The 20260-nt window shown below is 45.9% G+C and overlaps 1 protein-coding gene across 1 annotated transcript in view; it reads left to right on the top strand.

Annotated features, from left to right (window-relative positions):
* The window catches only part of ANTXR1 (ANTXR cell adhesion molecule 1), a 240802-nt gene that overhangs the window by 181527 nt on the left and 39015 nt on the right, over positions 1-20260 (top strand). The window contains exon 17 of the mRNA XM_065890773.1: positions 8326-8406. Coding sequence (XP_065746845.1) covers positions 8326-8406 — 81 coding nt within the window. The remainder of the gene's footprint in view (positions 1-8325; positions 8407-20260) is intronic.

The raw sequence follows: 20260 nt of genomic DNA, 5'->3' as shown, positions 1-20260 counted from the left end.
AATAAATAGATAAATAAATAAATAAGAATGCAGCCACCAATGAAGGCAGGGCATAAAGAAAGAAAGAAAGAAAGAAAGAATTTTTAAAAAGAATGCAGCCACCAACGAAGGCAGGGCTCAGGGAGGGAGCAGAAGGAGTAAGCATCGACCTGCCCCTCATCTTGCCCTCTTACCTCTTTCTTTTTTTTTTTTTTTTTTTTTTTTTTGCGGTACGCGGGCCTCTCACTGCTGTGGCCTCTCCCGTTGCGGAGCACAGGCTCCGGACGCGCAGGCTCAGCCGCCATGGCTCACGGGCCCAGCCGCTCTGCAGCATGTGGGATCTTCCCGGACCGGGGCACGAACCCGTGTCCCCTGCATCGACAGGCGGACTCCCAACCACTGCGCCACCAGGGAAGCCCAACCTCCTTCTTTTTTAAATTGAAGTTTAGCTGATTTACAATGTTGTGTCCGTTTCTGCTGTACAGCAAAGTGATTCTATTATGCATATATATATTCTTTTTCCGATTCTTTTCCCTTATAGGTTATTACAGAATATTGAGGATAGTTCCCTGTGCTGTACAGTAGATCCTTGTTGGTTATCTATTTTATATATAGTAGTGTGTATCTGTTAATCTCAAACTATGAATTTATCCCTGCCCCCCCTCCACCTTTCCCCTTTGGTAACCATAAGTTCGTTGTCTATGTTTGTGGGTCTATTTCTGTTTTGTAAATAAGTTCATCTGTATCATTTTTTTTTTAGATTCCACATATAAGCGATATCATATGATATTTGTCTTTCTCTGTCTGACTTACTTCACTTAGTATGATAATCTCTAGGTCCATCCATGTTGCTGCAAATGGCATTATTTCATTCTTTTTCATGGCTGAGGAAGATTCCATGGTATACATGTACCACATCTTTATCCATTCATCTGTCCACTCTCGTCTCCCTCTGATGCCACCTGTTGGCCACACCAAAGGGAAGCTAGATGATGCCATCTGTAGAGGTCAGGCTTCCAAGGCATGGAGCAAGGAAGGCAGAGAAACACAGAGCGTGGATAGCGGCAGGCAGCTCATGGAGGATAACCTGCCCCACTATAAACAGGGAGAACACCTCCATCCAGCGCAAAACTTTCAGGAGGTACTGGGAAGAGTCCTGGTTCCCCAATGAAGGTGGTCAGAATCATATACACCTTTAAACTGGTTGCATTTGACTCGGTTTTTCGTGCATTTCAGGAAATAGATTTGAGGAGCAGAGAAGCAGGGAAGCACATTGCCTAAGCACATCCCGCAGGAACTCACTGAGAGAAAGAGTCCGCAATGGGCTGCTCCTCACCGTCGCCCAGGCTAATTTAAGGCACTGACCACACTGACCACACTTCACCCTTTCCTCATTCCAGGCTCATGATCAAGAAATTTTCCGATATTTGGCCTGACTTTTTCTTTGCTCAGTTTTCACCCCCTGGCTTTACAGCAATCCCGTGCTTCTCGTTAAATTGGGACTGACCGTTTCAGGCGAGTTAAGTAATGCCCAGATGTATGACCACCAGAAAGATTAAAACCAGGACTGTTTTCAGGTTTGCTGGAAGGCTTGCGGCCTTCAGAGAAATGAGTTTTCTCCTTTTCCAGTAGCTCCTCCATGTGACTGGCAATGACAGAAATGACAGCTGAAGGACCAAAGCCAGAACCTGGCTGGCACGGCGGACTGGCCTGTGCTGTTGCAGTGCCGGGGAGCGGGTGGTGTTCTGTTCATTTTCTTTAAGGTGAACCTGTCATCCCTGGCCTTAAGCACCTCAGCCTTGTAATCAAGCAGCATTCAGTGGTGAAACAGTTCTGAATGAAGCTATATGTAGCCTAGTAAGACACACCGAAGCCTTAAATGCTGTCAGATGTGCCGTTGATGTTCAACAGACTTTTTTTGTCCCTCCCCGGCTACTTTTTAGAATGGTTCCAACCATTGTTTAAACAGAGACCAAAAGAAAATAGAGAAAAAAAAGTAACCATGTGTGATTGTGTGTGTGTGTGTGTGTGTGTGTGTGTGTGTAAGGAAAGTTTCCAACTTAGGCATTAATTTATTTCATTTAAAGGGAAGCATGGGTCACAATATTTACCATATATTTTAAGGTGTAAAAAAATGTGTTAGTCTCTAACAGCCCTCTAAGTTGAACTACCCTCAAAATTCTCAACCTCTGACTAACTTCCAAACAGCTGAGGCAGACAAACCAGAAGAGAAGACACAGCTGCTGCCTGGCCCTTCATCAGCCCCCAAAAAAAAGAAAGAAAGAAGAAACCCAGCCACAAAGCCCATGCACCAAGATGCTTTGCGTGTTGGGCCTCACAAACCTCCCTGGGCACAGTCTTCTTGTTTAGGAAGAAACAAAAGCGAGCATTGACATAGAACCTCCAGTTTGCCAGCCCTTGTGGTATGAAAAGTATTGATTGTCTGAGGCTGAGGTAGAGTTTGGGAGCCTGGAATTGGTACATTTCTCATGTTATAGTCAAAGTGTGTCAATTTCATATGAAAGAAAGGTATATGTAAATGTCAGCTAATGCACTCTGGTGGCGGGTTCCCAGGATGGTAGGAAATCTTTGAGCTTCACAGAAGCATTTCTCTTCTGGAGTGAGGACCAGTGTCTTGACACGCACCTTGAAGAGAGACGCATGCATTCGGGACACTCAGATCTGAGAGAAATAGTGGAGTCAACTCAAAGTCTCCCCCCAGGGGCTTCCCTGGTGGCGCAGTGGTTGGGAGTCCGCATGCCAATGCAGAGGACGCGGGTTCGTGCCCCGGTCCCGGGGGGATCCCACGTGCTGCGGAGCGACTGGGCCCATGGGCCATGGCCGCTGAGGCTGTGCATCCGGAGCCTGTGCTCTGCGGCAGGAGAGGCCACTGCAGTGAGAGGCCCGCGTACCGCAAAAAAAAAAAAGGCTCCCCCCAGGAGGAGTGGGTAAAGCCCAGGGACTTCTTGGAAGAATCCCCTGAGGCTCTTGTGGCCCTAAAGGGATGTTATTAATAAGCCCAGTAGCTACTGTCTTGAAATGACGGGCTTTTGCCTCCTCTCAGAAAATTAAACATGGGGGCCTTTGCTGTGCACTTCTGTTTGACTTTTGAGAGTTATGTTTATCCTCTTCTTGGTTATAAACACTCTCATTCTAAAGCTTACTTCAGCTCTTCTTGCATTAAAAGCTACCTGGCATAGGAGTAGAAAGAGGTATAGGATGGGTAGATAACCAAGATCATTTTCTGTGCCACACAGAATGGGGACTTCGGGTTCATTTGTGGGACATTCCGAGCTCAGAACACTGAGGGTACAACCAGAACTATCTGGTCTCCCCTTGGGCAGCACAACTCATGATAGCAGCTCACCTGCATGAAGGGCTAACCTGGGTGAAGCATGTACCACAAGTCGGGCACAGTCCCAAGGGCCTTTCCTGCACTCACTCCTTCATTTCTCACCACCACCCTCAAAATTAGAAACTGCTACTACTCCTCCTGTTTTACAGATGGCAAAATCAAGGCACAGGGAGGTTAGGTAACTTGCCTAAATTCACACTGCTAATAAGATGTCTCTTGGTTTATTTTATTTTATTAATAGCATCCATTAAAAGCATCCATTCCAGCTAGCCAGGAAATCTGTTATTAATCAGGTAGTAGAAAGGACTGGGAGCCTGGAGGTAAAAGACCAATCAGGAAACTATTCTCAGGATGAGTGACAGATGATGAGGGCCTAGGCCAAGGCAGTAGCCGTGGAGACAGGGGGGTTGTGACAGAGAGAACATTCGAGAGACATGGTCGAAGTTGGATATGAAGGGGTGGCAGAGGGAGAGGAGGTGAGAATGATTCTCTGGTGTCCACCTTGTCCATCTGGATGTCAGTGGTGCCGTGGACCAAGGCGGGGTATGCAAAAAGCGGAGCAGGTTGGGGAAAAATTGTTCAGTTTGTGATGTTTGGTTTTTTTATACCTGTGATGTGTTTACATTACAACTAAGATTCGGTGGGTATTTGGATCTGGAGCTCAAGAGAGGACCAAGCTGAAGTAAGAATGTGTGAGCCATGGGCAGACAGGTGGAAGTTTGACCCATGGGACCCGGTGAGAGCAGTCAAAGCGAGCATTCAGGGCTTCGCTGGTGGTGCAGTGGTTGTGAGGTTGTGGTTCGTGCCCCGGTCCGGGAGGATCCCACATGCCGCGGAGCGGCTGCGCCCGTGAGCCATGGCCGCTGAGCCTGCGCGTCCGGAGCCTGTGCTCCGCAACGGGAGAGGCCACAGCAGTGAGAGGCCCGCGTACCGCAAAAAAAAAAAAGTGAGCATTCAGCCTGGGGGGTGAGACTAGAAGAGGGGGGACAGCAAGGGGACACCACCACATCATGTGTAAGCAGAGGGGAGGAGGAGAAGAGGCTGAAACGGATCATGAGAGTTATAGGAAGGAGAAGGCAAGGCCAAGGGATAGTGAGGAAGGGAGAGGCCCAGAGCCTCTGCTCGCTCTAAAGAATCAAGTAAAATGAGGCCACAGGTGGCCAAGGCATTTGGTAGCCGGGATGCTGTGGGCAGCCTTAGCGAAGCAGCTTTGGTGGAGTGTTGGGGTCATCAAACACTGTCACAGAAGCCAGAGGGAAAGGGGGGAATGGAGTTGTAGGAGCACCAAATGAAGGACGGGTAGATCCATGCTTGTAAAGTTCAAATTATTGGATTCTTACATCCGCATTACACTCATTTCCATCTTTCTACAGAGACTCCCAGTCTTTCATTTTAATGACTTTACCCCATCGTTGATAAGACTGAATGAGTACTTTCTATGAGACGAGTATCTTACTTCAATATCTAGCTGTAAGCCTTTTAACAAATCTATAGGGTAGACAGTATTATTATGTCTTTTTTTTAAAGATGAGTAAGGTAAGGCTTAAGGACATGAAACAGCTTGTCCGAGGCTGCAGCAGAGCTGGTGAGGGGAAGCCTCAGAACACAAACACTCTGAATCCAGTCGTTTTGTGCTGAAATACCACTCTATGATCTGTTGCCTCAAAGGAACACAACGCTTTCTCCTGGTGTTACACATCTAGGTGGTTTCTGCCCCTTTGCCCTGCATGGCGCTTTAGATTTCTGCTGCGTGAATTAATACACTTCCTCAACAGCTACTTTTTCTTTCAGCCCCATCTCATTGCTCCTCGTCTGTCCAGGAGCTGAGTGATCAGTGCACAGAACACTGAGGGTGGGATGATTTACGAAGCCAAATACCCGGAGTTCCCCCAAAAAAAGCAAAAGAAAAAGAAAAAGAGGCATTCTTCCAGGAAATCCACCTGGTTATATCCTGAAATATAAATGTTTATCCCAAGGAACCTTAAAGGAGAACATTTAGCTGATGCTTGAAATGGTTTAATGCAGACAACCATGCTGAACCCAGCAGCGGTCCTTCCAGCATTCTAAAGTCATTTCAAAATATTTTTAGAGGTTTTTGTAAATACTTGGCCAAGAGAGATGAGAAACATTACACTTAGCAAGACAAAGTTGAATCCACAAGAACTCGAGCAACAGAGTTGATAAAGGTTCAAAAGCACATTTTTTGTATCTAAATAAAACCCGCCAGAAGATAATTTCAAAACACCAAGTCTTCGAGGTGTCATTCTTAAATGGATGCTGCCACTACGAATGCTTTGTGGCAAGGAACTGGAAGTTTCTAGACTCTCTCAGCCTTTCAGCATTATCCTTCAAAGACCTCTTCCGGATCAGTGTTTTCAAACATGCCCGACTGAGACCCCAACAGGAAATACATGTTGGCCCAGTATATGCTTATGTGTGCACAAGTGTGCATTCACTTCACACACTCATACACACACCCATGCATTCAGCCTGGGGGGTGAGACTAGAAGAGGGGGACATTTGCCCTTAACTCAAATATTTTCTTTCCTATTTTATTTTATTTGTTAAAAATTCTGGTCCTAATACACAAAACTTTTTCATGAGGGCTTGAAGAGTCGCAATCCACAGTTTAGAAACCCTGTTCTAAAGGGTCTGCACAGGCAAGAACCTGCAATTGGTATAAGAGAAAGTATACGAGCTTTGCACAGGGAACTATATTCAATATCCTGTGATAAACCATAATGGAAAGGGATATTTTTAAAAAAGAATGTGTGTGTATATATATATATATATATATATATATATATATATAACTGAATCACTTTGCTGTACAGTAGAAATTAACACAACGTTGTAAATCAACTACACTTCAATTTAAAAAATAATCAATGCAATTAAAAAATATATTTTAAGAAAGAAAGTTTATGAGCTTTGGAACTAGACAGACATGGAGTGGGATCCAATCACACCTCTCCAGTTTACACACTGTGTGCCTTTGGGCAAGTTAGTTGATCTCTCTGGTTCCCTCTCCATAACCCTTTGGAATTGCTGGGAGAATGAAAGGAGCAGACACATAGAAAAGCACCCAGCCAAGCACTTAGTAGCACTGAATGCATTCATTCGTCCAACAAATATTCACTGAGCACTAGAAGCTGTCCTAAGGGCTGGGCATATAGCAGTTAACGAAACCAGTGGCACCTCTGCTTTCGTGGAGTTCACATTCCAGATCGCAGAGAGAGACACTAAGCAAATAGACTATGTCAGGGAGTGATAAGGGCTGTATTGGTTTCATACTGTTGCTATAACAAATTACCACTAACTTAGTGGCTTAAAACCACACAAATTTGTTATCTTATAGTTCTGGAGGTCAGAAGCCCAAAATGGGTCACACTGGGCTAAAACCAAGTGAAGCCAGGGCTTCATTCCTGCTGGAGGCCCTAGGAGAGACTCCATCTCCATGTCTTACCCAGATTCCAGAAGCTGCCCACACTCATTGGCTTACGGCCCCCTCTCCTCCCCAAAGCCAACAACGGCGGGTTGAATCCTTCTCACATGGGATCACATTCACTCTGCTTCTGTCGCCCCATCTCCTTCTCTGACGCTGACCCTCCTACCTCCCTCTGTTAAAGACCCATATGGTTAGATTGGGTCCACCCGATGATCCAGAATCATGTCCCCACCTCCAGATCCTTAACTTAATCACATCTGCAGAGCCCTTTTTGCAATGAAAGGGAACATATTCACAGGTTCTAGAGACTAGGATGTCATCCTTGGAGGTGGAGGGGAGCAGATTGTCCTGGTCACCACAAGAGTGATGAAGGGAAATAAGACAAAATAAAGGTGACTTCTGCCCGTTGATGGAGTCACCAACCAGGGTTAATAATAAGAGCAAAGCTGGGACTTCCCTGGTGGCACAGTTGTTAAGAATCCGCCTGCCAGTGCAGGGGACACGGGTTTCATCCCTGGTCCAGGAAGATCCCACATGCCGTGGAGCAACTAAGCCCGTGCACCACAACTACTGAGCCTGCGGTCTAGAGCCCGCGAGCCACAACTACTGAGCCTACATGCCACAACTACTGAAGCCTGCACCCCTAGAGCCCGTGCTCTGCAACAAGAGAAGCCACCACAATGAGAAGCCTGTGCACCACAATGAAGAGTAGCCCCCGTTCTTGGCAACTAGAGAAAGCCTGCACACAGCAACGAAGACCCAACGCAGCCGAAAAATTAAAAGATAGTAATAATAATAAGAGCAAAGCTAAATAAATATCTCTTTTTTTTTTCTGTTAGTGTTTTCAGTGGCAGAAACCAGCCTCTGCTCAGCATGTCTAGGGAACTAGAACGTTAGACTGCCTTTGCCACATACTGTGAAAACTTTAGCACTCGTAGGCTCACTCCTTCCAGACTCAACCAATCACCTACAACTCCAAAGGGGGTTGTGATTTGTGGTGATCCGTGATCTTTGGTCATTTGTCTGTCGAGCCTGGGATTCCAGAGCCCATCGTAGGGACAGCAATGGATCTGTGCCCCAGGGGCCTTTCATTGGTCTCACCCTGTCCATGCTTCTATTTAGTCACTTCCTGCTTGAATCTGTCCTCATTGTTTCATTTGTAAACTCTGGACACTAAGTGGGAAGAAAAAACTTTAGTGCAAGTCGAAAAGATTGACTTGCGGTGTGAGGAGTTGCCTGCGAATATGATGAGGGCAAAAGCCGAGAGCCTGAATGAATCCTCCGTGTCTGCAAATCTGAGGCTGCACTAAAGTCACAGATGTCTCCTGCGCGAGCATCGGGGTCCTCTGGGATGTGCCTCTCCTCCTCCTCCATTCCTGAGGCCCACATTTGAACTTAGGGACTACAGAGTCACATCCTATGGCAACTGCATTGCCGGTGAAGTGTGGTTCACATGACTTAAGAAGCATGGAAGTTTCTGCCTGTCGGTGCTGGCCCCTGGTCTGGTTTCAGATGTAATCTTGGTGCATTTGTTTTATTTCAGGGAAAACTTGATGCCCTGTGGGTCCTGCTAAGGAAAGGCTACGATCGTGTGTCCGTGATGCGTCCACAGCCAGGAGACACGGTAGGATTCGTTAACGGGGTCGCACACATGCGTTCTTTTTGCACTCTCTCTCTCTCTCTCTCTCTCTCTCTCTCTCTCTCTGACTGTTGAGCCAGAATAACTCCAGATATAGGAATCCAGCTATGATTTCATGTTGTGACAAATCAGACACTACTTTTCAAAACTTGGGTTTTTACAAGACCTTGAGTTTCGACTTGCTTTTTTGAAAAGGATTTTGACAGAAATAGCTTAGCTTTAATGTCCTAGGACTTGAGCTTCTGAGTTTACAGGTACAGTGTGTGAATAAAGCAGGACTGGCTCTTACTCAGGTAGCTCCAGGGGAGAGGCCTGCCGCTTCTCAGCCACACTGACCAGTGGTGACAAGCAGGACGCCAGGGCCACAGGATGGAGCCACGGAATAGGGGCCACAGAAAACTCCCCCACCTTCCAGCAGGCATTGGGCCCAGCTGGTCCAGGATCACAGGAGGACCTTCCACCCTGGTGAGGGTTTGCCCTGAAACTGTCAGGGCCAAGCTCAGATGTCTCAACTAGAAGGAGACAGAAAGGGAGGAGGCATCAGAGGCCTTAGAAACCATCTAGCCAAAGTCCTCATTTTGTAAGTGAGGAAAAAGAGGACAAGACAAGCTGAATACTGTGTTCTGTTCAGATAGTAACAATGCTGGAAACAACCTCAGTTCTGCTGTAATCACACCATTGCTATGTCTTCCGGGAAGAGTTAGTCTCTCTTTCATAAAATCTACAGAGCAAAGCTGGGGACCAAATTCTCCCTCAACTACCCACGACCTGCATCTTGCATCCGCTGCTCTGGGAATCGAGCACATGAACCCCAAAGCAAAATCAAGGTGTCTAATTTGGGGCTCCTTTCAAACCAGGTCCTTCCTGCCTGGAAAACTCCAGGCCAGTCACTTGATCTCTCTGAACTTCATCTTTATAAAGTATTTGGTAATTACTACTTCACAGTGTGGCAGGTTGGAGAAGGTAATGTTTGTAAAGCACGTGGCCTAACGTTTGAACACTTAGTGATGCTTAGTCAGGGCAAATATTATTAGGATTATTTACTTTGTGCTTTTCTACTGTCTGTGAAGGGTTGATGCAAAAATTCAAACTATACTGCAATTGATGTGTGTCAGATATACCCACATCTTTACCCTGCCCACTCTGCAACACGGCACAACTAATAAAACACGAGAGCAGAGCCAGTTAGGCAGGCCCCCCTTCCTTTGCACCTGGTGACAGGTGACAATGGGTGGCTTGTGGCTGAGGGGATTTGTTCTAAAGTTTCACAGCCTGTGCAGGCTGCAGCCAATTAGCTATTCCTGCTCCAGTTTGTGGCAGGGACAACAGGCAAGAATGACATTTTTAAAAATCCCAGGGCTTCCCTGGTGGCGCAGTGGTTGGGGGTCCAGCTGCCGATGCAGGGGACACGGGTTCGTGCCCCGGTCCGGGAAGATCCCACATGCCATGGAGCGGCTGGGCCCGTGAGCCATGGCCGCTGAGCCTGCGCGTCCAGAGCCTGTGCTCCGCAACGGGAGAGGCCACAACAGTGAGAGGCCCGCATACCGGAAAAAAAAAATCCCAGGCCATATAAATGCTGGGCCAGCTTGGCCCTCATGACACGTGGAATTTGTATTTTGTCTGTGCACGTCAACAAGAACACATTGCCATAGCAGATTTGAAAGTACAAACTCTACAGCTAACAGAAATGAGCCTAGGCCATCAACTTTGTACTCAGGGTGGTATTTGGCCTTATAAGTTATACATACGGTTTCTGTGGAAAATTAAGAATTTTTTTTAGCCTGCATGAGACTCATCTAACAGATTACAAAAAAAAAAAAATAGGATACCCAAACTCGGGTTCAGCAGTACTATTTTTTGTGATAGAACATGCTAGTCCAGTGAACAAGCCCATTCTTCTCAGAGCAACTGAAAATCATCACTCAGATTCGTTAACACTCCACTCTCTGCTGACCAGTTTGGCAGAAACAAATTTCTAAACTGGGTCAAGCAGAGAAGGGAGTGTAGGAAAGAGGAAGGATAGAGAGAAATATTATGGTATATAAGATAGAAGAACCAAAACTGTTTGAGGGCAAAAGGCTGATGGGATAAATCCAACAACAATGAAATGAAAATGGATGGAATTTCTTCTAGTGAATCACACCTAGATTGAATCTATTATTTACTAATTCTGAATGAAAGTTTGTATTTCACATTTGAAGATGTCTTGTGTGCTTTTGAGAAATACGATTCCTCCTTGAATTTTCATTTTCCAATCACACCAGATAATGGGTGCGAAGGACAGGCGGGCTGAGAATTAGGATACGTTTGACTGTATTCTCAGCAGCGTTGCAAGTTATGATTTTTCAGCCTACTTTTAAATGGGCTTTCTGTATAGAAATCCTGCTAAAATGTTTAAGACACATGCGAGAATAGTTGCAGAGAACTGTGTCCTTGTAGTCATGGTGATGGCCACAGACATCTAGACGTACACGTGGAGTTACACAAGAAAGGTCACAGATTAGATAGGAACAGAAATTCACAGCTTCCTCATGGCAACTCAGGAGAGAATTCCAGGAGTAGAGAAGACTATACTGTAGCTTATTATTACATGCTTACTCTGTATTATTTTGCATAATCTCAGGAGCCTCGCTACAGACCTGACTTCCTTGCACGGGGGTGGCTCTGTAAGAATTCTTCAGCACTGATTTATGGGGCTGACCACATTTTCCATAAACTCAAAATGACTGCATCCAGGCATGTGCTCGTGAACACGAGTCACAGGTTCTGAATTTCTCCTTTAAAACAAAAACCAAACATCACCTAATTACATTCTCGTTCTGATTTGTTTCAAACATGTGTTGACCTCACAGGAACCTGGCAATTCTTCCTTCTCAGTTCCTGTCTGCTCCTGCTTCCCCCAGTGAACCCACCCCAGCCCTAGAGAGGCAGACACGGGCTCACCGGTAGAGCCTCTGAGGCTGCTGGAAAAGCTGAGAGCTTCCAGCCTCCACCGCAGAGCAGAGGGCTCCAGGAGGCCTGAGCCCAGAGCCACATCCTTCCCTGGAATTGGTGCCCACCTCCTGGGAGCTGTCCAAGCCCAGGGTCAGGGAAAACATGAATGGGATGACAGCAGGAGACATGAATGCTTTCTGTCCACCACCACCCATCATTCTCTTTCTGCCTGGGGTGGGCTCACAGTCCTATTGTTTGTTGGAGCCCACCAAGAGATCCTGAGCAAACATAAAAAAGAAAGTACCAGAAGAAACCACTTAAAAAGCAAACCAGCAACACATCCAATCCTAAAATTTAAAGACTTCACTAAGCATATGGTATCCTTTGCTTAAACCAGCCCCCGGCTTCCAGTATATAGCCACAGTCGTGCTCTTTCTAAAACACGGATCTCAGTGTAACATCCCAAGGCTTCAGACTGGCCAAGGCTAGGAAGGAGATCCAAATCCTTAGCTTGATTTAGAAAGGCTTCCCTTATCATTTCATCTGCTACTACCTCCAGGTTCCCCCATCACTCCAAATAGCTTTCCAGCCACCTAGAATTGCTCACCATTCCCTGAACATGCCAGAATCTTCTGTGTCTCTGTGCCTTTGCATCTTCTAGTTTCTCTGCTTGGAATGTCTTTCCCATCGTCTCTACCTAGTGAACTGTCACCTTGGTAAGATCGTTCATTGTTCCCGTAGCATCCCTGTAAACACAAGAAGTTGCTGTCCAGACCCGGGCTTTAAAGGGGGCGTTGCCAAAGCAGGGCATATTCACAGAGACTTACCAAGAAAGTCTGGCAGTTAGAACCTGTATCCCATGAGCATTTTCCAGGACGCTCCCCAAGGCTTCCTACACACCAGGGCCACTCTGACTTTAGAAAGTTTGCTCACCATTCAAGGAGAAATGGCAGAAGGAATTAGGAATGTTCAGTCTGAGGAAGATTTAAAGGACCCTGAGAGCTTTTTCACTTGGTCATTTCTTGGTCATCACATTACGCACCCCTTTTATAAACTATTTTTAATCACTTAACCATGTTTGAGGAATAATCTTTCTATGCCATTCATATCGTTATGTATCATTTTAATGGCTGTGTCATATTCCTTTGTCAATCTGTGACATAATACTTCGGCCTGTCTTCTCTTTTTGGATATTTATTTCCAAGTGTTTATTTTTATAAATGAGGCTGTAATCGGTATGCTTGTTGCCAAATCATTGTGCACACTCATGAATGTTCCCTTAGGATTAGGAAGGCAGCTATCTGCTGGATCGAACAACATGAGAAATTTTAGAGCTTTGATAATGAGGCCAGATTGGCCTCATTATTCATTATTGCCTGAAACACTGTGTGAATTAACCCTAGAGGCAGCATCAATGAAAAACCCATCTCCCATTAACATTACTAAAGTTAGCTATTTGATAGGTGCTAATTTAATTTATAGGTGCTAATTTAATTTGCATTTTCTGTTATTGAAGTGAAACATCTTTTTCAAATATTTATTTTCCCTTTTGTCAATTGCCTATGTATGCCCTCAGCCCATTTTTCTACTGTATATTTTAGCATTGATTTTTTTTTTTTGGTTGCTCTGGGTCTTAGCTGTGGCATGCTAACTCGTAGTTGCAGCATGCATGTGGGATCTAGTCCCCTGGCCAGGGATTGAACCTGCGTCCCCTGCTTTGGAAGGCAGATTCTTAACCGCTGCACCACCAGGGAAGTCCCTAGCATTGATTTTTATATGGCCATTTGCTTAACTCATCTTCATTCATTCATTAGTCAAATGCTTTGAGGACTCAGTTTATGTCAGACCCTGTGCTATACATTAAGTATATGATGCTCACGTCATGAAACTTAAAGTCTAACATTCTATATATATATAGAGAGAGAATATACATATGCAAAGTTTTTCTAGCTTGTCATATACTTTTTAAGTTTTTAAAAATATATTGAAGTTATCTATAAATTTATAGTTAAATCTACGAATCTTTATAATTTCTGCCTTTGGTGTCAAACTTAGAACAGTCTTCTCTACTCCAAGATGACATAAATTTTCACAAAAATTTTCTACTACTTCTATTCCCTCAGTCTTATTTTTGGGTGGTAATGTGAGTTGGCACCTTTTCTGTATCTTCCTGTGTATTTTATTTTAAATTTGGGAGAAGTGCCCTCAGGAGCTATCAGACATATATTAAACCAGAAGCCCTGGAACATTATCTTAAAGTCTTTGAAGTACAGAACATGACTTGGATTTACTCTGGGTCATCCCAGAAGACAGAACGAGAGCCACACGTAGAAGTTACAGTGAAGTATATTTCATCTAAAGAATTGAAGGACGAATTTCAATAACAAATGGGCTTCCCCAGGGACTACTGGGCTTGCTCCATGTTACCAAACAGGGATAAAATCAGTTAAACCACTGGGCCAGGATATAGTAGAGGATTCCTGCAACAGATCACTGGTTTTCAAACTTGAGCACAGAATCACCCAGAAGTTTTGTTAAAACCTAGGTAGCTGGATCCCACTCTCACAGTTTCTGACTTAGCAGGTCTGGGGCGGGGCCTGGGAACTAGCATTTCTAACAAGCTCCCAGGTGATGCTGATGCTGCTGGTCTGGGGAAACCAGTGAGATAAATGGAATGAGATGTCCATCAAAATCCCTCTAACCCTGACTGCTTGGGATTCGAAGTCAATCTTTCTGTGCTTATCTGACTACCGACCACTACCTTCCTGTGTTTCTCCACAGAACGCCTATTGACATGATTGGTGACTACTCTAGCTGAAGCCTAAATATTAAGTCCCAACCAATTGTAGGGAAATCTTGCCAGCTGCAGACAGTTTTGTTCCTAGATTACTAATTTCAAAGCCAGAAATGTAAGGGAGCTTCAGAGATCAGAGTTCACAGAATCCAGTGATTTTCAACCTGCATGTTGTGATTACCTGAGGAACTTTAAAGCCCTGATGCCAGGATCCCACCCCAAAGGTTCTATTTAATTTGTCTGTGATGAAGTCTGGATACTGGGATTTTAAAAGCTCCCCAGGTCATTCTAATGTGCAACTAGAGTTGAGAATCAGCGATCTGGTCCAATTCCCTATTTCTCATCCCAGGCAGCATCCTTTCTTTCCTTCCTGGAACAATTTGAAGGCAACTCTCCACATCCCTTCAAAACCACTATGCCTGTATCTCATAGGCATAAGGGAAATGGATGATTACAATCTTTATGTGCTCAAAGCAGTCCCTTTCTTCTCTGGAAGATGGTAAACATAGATCCTGCCTGCTACAATATTGTTACTGCTTAGATAAAGAGAATGGAAAAGAGAAAATATAACTCTGCCTCGTATGTCTTTTCTGGATGGAATTCAGTCAAAATATCAACCCGCCTAAACCCTCCCCAGCTTTAATGCCCCACCCCCTTCACGTGCTCTGGGAGGAGCCACTGGGGTTGGATGTCTTCTTTGTTTTCAGGTTCTTGGTTTCTCCCAGATCTGGCATTGGGAGGCTGGTACATTCCATTACTATCAGCAAGAACAAAATACTAAGGCACACTCTGAGCTTGTTTTGCAAGGCTGGGCCTCATGGCAATCAGAAGAGACCCAGGAAGCACACACGTAGACGTATATAAACAACGTTTGAAACTCATCTGAAGCACAGCCCTGGAGGTTGTGAAATCCTCTACTGGAGCTCCAGCCCCAGGGCTGCCGTCTGCACAGCTGTTTCCAATAAGGGAGCTGAGTCGGTCACATGGGTCCCTGTGGCTCCCTACTGTTGCAGAGGCGAGAATGATCTGGGCAGGTTATCTCCAAGGGGAGAAAGCACCCTCAGCCCAGTCCTTCGAAAGCAGATGAGCCTCCTGAAACATAAGCAGACTCAGAGAAAGTGTCCACACCCTGTTTCCCCCTCCTTTCTCCCTTCTCCACATTCCCTGCACTACCTCTTCCTTCTTTGCCTTGGCTGCCTTCCCTCAAACGTCCTTTCATCAAATTTCATCTATTGTGCCCCCGCTAAGAACTCATCGCTGGGCTGGGCACCAGGGATGCCAACTAGAATAGGACTTAATTCTGGCTTCCTAGAGTTCAGCGTATGAGTTGAAAGAGAAGAGAGCATCAAGCATTGTACTGATTGCAGATGGTTATAGAAGCAGAAATCCATTCACAAGAACAAATCCATTTTACAGAGCAGAAACTGAGACTCAGGGGAGGTTATTAACTTTCCCAAGGACACACAGTTGGGAAGGGGCAGATCTAGGGCTTAATTCAGGACTATCAGATTTGAAGTCCACACTCAGAATTCCTTAAATCCTTCATGCATTCAACAGATACTTGCTGAACACTTTCTATGAGACGAGCACTGAGTTTGTGCTGGCCGCTCATCGATTATAAGCTGTGTCCCTTCCCTTGAGAAGCAGGGACAAACTGTTAAGGCCCCAAACACCATCCTGTGTGAAAGGCTCTGTGGTGAATGTGAGAGGTGGGGGGAGTATGCCCAGGAAGGGCATTTCACCAGCCTTGGTGTCAAAACTGACTTCTAGAAGTGGCATTTAGGCTGAGACCACAGGAGAGTAGTGGAGGGAGGCTCTTCTGTGAGAGGGAAGCTTGAACAAGGATCTGGAGGTGGCCTGTGGCTCCTTCGGGGGACATGAGGAGCGGGGCTTGGTGGAGGACAGTGCGAGGCAGCCAGCGGAGGAGCGGGGAGAGGGGTCAGCGTGGCTGCTGGCCGTGGAGCCCACTCTGGGGACAGTGGAGAATCACCACCAAGTGTTTTAGGCAGAGTTGTGGTCAGATTGTATTTTAGAAAAGTCATGCTGGCTGCGGCGTGGAGATGGTGGCATCCTGACCGGAGGCAGTGACAGGAGGAGGAAAGAGTCTGGATTCAGGGGAGGTCGTGGAAACGGAATGACTGGATTTGGTTAACTGGCTGGTGTGGAGGATGAGAGAGGGGGCTGTCAAGGAGGACCTCCAGGTTTTGATCTGAGCCGGCTGTGACGTCGTTCACCAGGATGGGGGCACAAGAAGAGCTTTGGGAGGGAAGATGAGGGCTTAGCTTTTCAACTTACCGAGGTTGAGGTACCGCGGAGCGCCTAGAGCACAAACTTTCAGGAGCTGCTCACTCTCGGGGTCATGTACGCGCAGCGTGGGCACCTGCAGCACCTCGATGCCCACTTGTGTCGCCCAATCTGTGCAGGAGGCAGTTTTGCCCTGGTGAGAGTTCTGAGCTGGAGGCAAGGATTTGGGCATCATTAGCGTGGCGGTTGAGACCAGTGTGAATAGATGCAGAGCCCAGGGAGAGTATGGAGAGAGAGAAGGGAAATAGGTTAAGTGCTGAACCCCCAGGGTCACATCCTTTGAGTCGAGGTGAGGAAAGAAAAAGGAGAAGAAGAAAGAAGGAAACTAAGAAGGACCAGCCAGAGAAAGAGCAGGTGTGACAGGAGAGTCTGGGGTCATGGAAGCCAAGGGAAGATGGCACATCACGGAGGAGGGTGGGGTCAACAGGGTCAAGTATGGGAAATTTAGATACAAGCCGACAAGTCCTCTAATTAGATTAGCAGTAACAAGGTCCTCGTGGCCTTGGTGACCTAGGTTCAGTGCAATGATGGGGGCAGGAGTGAAGCTTAGTGGAAAACGGGAGGGGAGAGCCAAAGCAGTAGCTGGAGGAGAGCTGGAGTTGACAGAAGCTCTTTGTTTGTTTAGGATGAAGGGCTTGAGAATGATTAAGTGCTCATGACAGAAGCCCAGGAGGGGAAGAGGCTGAAGAGCTCATTGATGGAGGGAAGGAGCCCCTAGGAGGACTTAGATGACCTACAGCCTAGGAAATGCCACTCTTCCTTAGTGATCTGGGGGGCAGAGTCCAAGATGGGCTCTCAGGTATGGGTGAGAGGGCAGGAGGCTGAGGCACCCATTCGATGGCCTCTGTCTTCCCTGTGATCGGCTAGCCAAGTGGGACAGGTGAAGGTAAAGTGAGGAGAGGAAACCAGCCCCACCTTTGGAATCCCATCCCTCCCGCACATCAAGCACTTTCTTCAGTTCCAGGGTGGGTGTCTCCACTTCATGCAAGAAACATGGTAATTTGGGATGCAATGTTACAAGCAATTCACTTCAAAACTCCACCCCCAAGAGAACCCACTGTTGGTCCCTTGTCTATATCGCTGTATGTTATATTCCTCGGTGGCAGAATGGAAATAATGACCTTCTCTACCCATGACACCTAAAGAGCAGTGGTAACTGCTTTGGGACATTTTGTTTTGTTGTTTTGTTTTGTTTTGTTTTGTTTTGTTAATGGAGGCCTCCCACTTCTCCAATAAGTTAATACCGTAATATCTAACAAGTACCAATAAACTAGTTTTATACCAGGTTATAACTGGCTACTTAAGAGTGGGATCCTTGTCATATATAAATATTGTGGCATAGCCCTATGTTTCATAGACGAAGCCATCAATAAATATTCTTGATCAGGATTAAGTTAAAGCAACAATTCTGGAGTTAGTCCCTTGCTCTACCAGGTACTGGCGGGATTACTCTTCAGGTCACTCTAATCTTTAAGATCACTCCCATTTTCCAAAGAATCGTTTGCTGGGCACACAGGCACCTAGATGTGCAGGCCGTGCCCTGTGACAGAGGTCCACCCTGAACACCACTGGGCAGGTCAGCCTCCCTGGGACAGGCATGCATCCTACCTCAGAAAGGGGTGCATTTTTCCTGATTCACACAAAGGCACCATGTGAGCTAGTGGTGACCCCCATCATTTGAAAATAGAAAGCAATGCATTTCCTCCCAAGGATTGCTTTAGATACCTCTGAAAATATTGCCCCATCCAACGGGTTGCCCCAACTTTGCCATTCCTTGTAACATCCTTTCCAGCATTTCTTGTCCTCACTAAAAAAGCATTTACATAGTTAATAGAGTTTTTACCCTGTATGATTATTCTTTATTCAGCTGTAATCATACATGTATATAACTTAGTGTCTAATTCTTTCATTTAATGTTATCCCTATAAGCATAAGGGGGAAGCAATTTTTCAAATTACTAGGCAATTAAAATCATTAAAGCCACTGTTTTATCTGTGCTAAGACATTCCTTCTTGACTACTGGCAATTTTAAAGCACATGGGTGTCTGTGTAAAGACATGAACATCCCCATTTGAACTGCTTGTTGGTGAAACAACAGATCCAACTGCATAAATATCAGAACATTCTAAGACACCCCCCAACAACGTGGTGAAAATTGATGACTTGGGCAAGTCCCAGCACCCAGAATACACACGGTCGGTTGGTTGACATTCTGTGGAAAGTTCACATGATCCTGCAGCTCTCATCAGTTATTTCCCTTTCACAGAAAAACCTTTTGCCTTTGAGACTCCTCACATCAGTTTTCCTCTGAATTTTCTTCACAGCATCTCTAGTAAACTCCTCTGTACTGACAACACTGATCGGCGAAAATAAGATGAGTAGAGGAAACCCAAGAGCAGGAAATGTTTACTCAACCTGTTAAGTATGCTCCTTATTAGCAAATACTGCTGAAGTGCTGGGAAGGGCTCCATGAAAAAGGCAGACAAGCATGAGACCTCAAAGAACAGACGGCTGGTTGAGGAGATAGAAGAGATGGTGGTCAAGGTAGTTCCCGGGGTAGACCGAGACAGAGCTGAAGGGAACGAGAGCCACAGAGGAAGGGCAATCGCTGGCAGCCTGAGAGGATGGGATGCCTTCTCCAGGACTGGTAGGACTTGAATTGGTCTTTGGAGGGAAGTCGGGACTTAGTCAACAGACAGGATGTAGAAACGTCAAGGTAGCAGGTTTCCAGGACCAGCTTGCAGCCCATAAAGGCCAACCTGTGGAGTGAAAGAAGACATCTCAGGATGGAGTGCAAGGGATGGGTGTACCTCATAAGGCTGGAGGGGGAACAAGGATGAGATTTTACCACCCTGATGATCAGACTAAAAAATTTAGACTATAGCCATTTTGAGCTAATCTTCATCTGCGATAAATATTAGAGTGCCAAATTAAAGGGGTTTTTTAAATTTTATTTATTTTTGGCTGCGTTGGGTCTTTGTTGCTGTGTGTGGGCTTTCTCTAGTTGCGGTGAGCAGGGGCTGCTCTTCGTTGCGGTGCGCAAGCTTCTCATTGCGGTGGCTTCTCTTGTTGCGGAACACGGGCTCAGGCGCCCGGGCTTCAGGAGTTGTGGCACATGGGCTCAGTAGTTGTGGCTCATGGTCTCTAGAGCTCAGGCTCAGTAGTTGTGGCGCACGGGCTTAGTTGCTCCACAGCATGTGGGATCTTCCCGGACCAGGGATCGAACCCGTGTCCTCTGCATTGGCAGGCAGATTCTTAACCACTGCGCCATCAGGGAAGCCCCTAGAGTGCCAAATTATATTGTATTTTAAGACATTTAATCGCACACAGATTTTCTCAGAAGTTTTGCAAAGCTCTGGTTTAACTAGATATTAATAGAGTTTTTAATGTATATAGAAAAATTGGCCATAGGCGTCTTTGTCTTGCAGAACAGCCAGGTTAAAATCGTTCTACCAGGCACAAGAACTCTATGGATGTAATGTGTTGGTAAATCGTTAATGGGCTATGGTAGCGGTCCAAGCACGGATCATGAGGCTTGAATGTAAATGGTGACATCAGGAATAAAAAGACATAGATGAAGGTGGCACTCTCTGAAACTGGTTGCAACATGACACGGAGAAAGAGAGGGATCGTTTGCACCTCGAGAGACCCAAGTTAAATTCCCAGCGCTGCCCAGGAGCCTCCGTTACATTAATCAGCCTCACTGAGCTTCAGTTTCCTCATGCGTCAAAGTTATCCAGTAATCCCTACTTTTGTAGATGTTGTCAGGATGAAATAAAATGACAAGTGTAAATAATTCAAATAGAT

The sequence above is a fragment of the Phocoena phocoena genome, chromosome 14 (assembly GCF_963924675.1).
Source record: "Phocoena phocoena chromosome 14, mPhoPho1.1, whole genome shotgun sequence".
In the NCBI taxonomy this organism is placed as follows: Eukaryota; Metazoa; Chordata; class Mammalia; order Artiodactyla; family Phocoenidae; genus Phocoena; species Phocoena phocoena.
The sequence above is the reverse complement of the archived record's forward strand: the minus strand, read 5'-3'. Positions and strand labels throughout refer to the sequence as shown.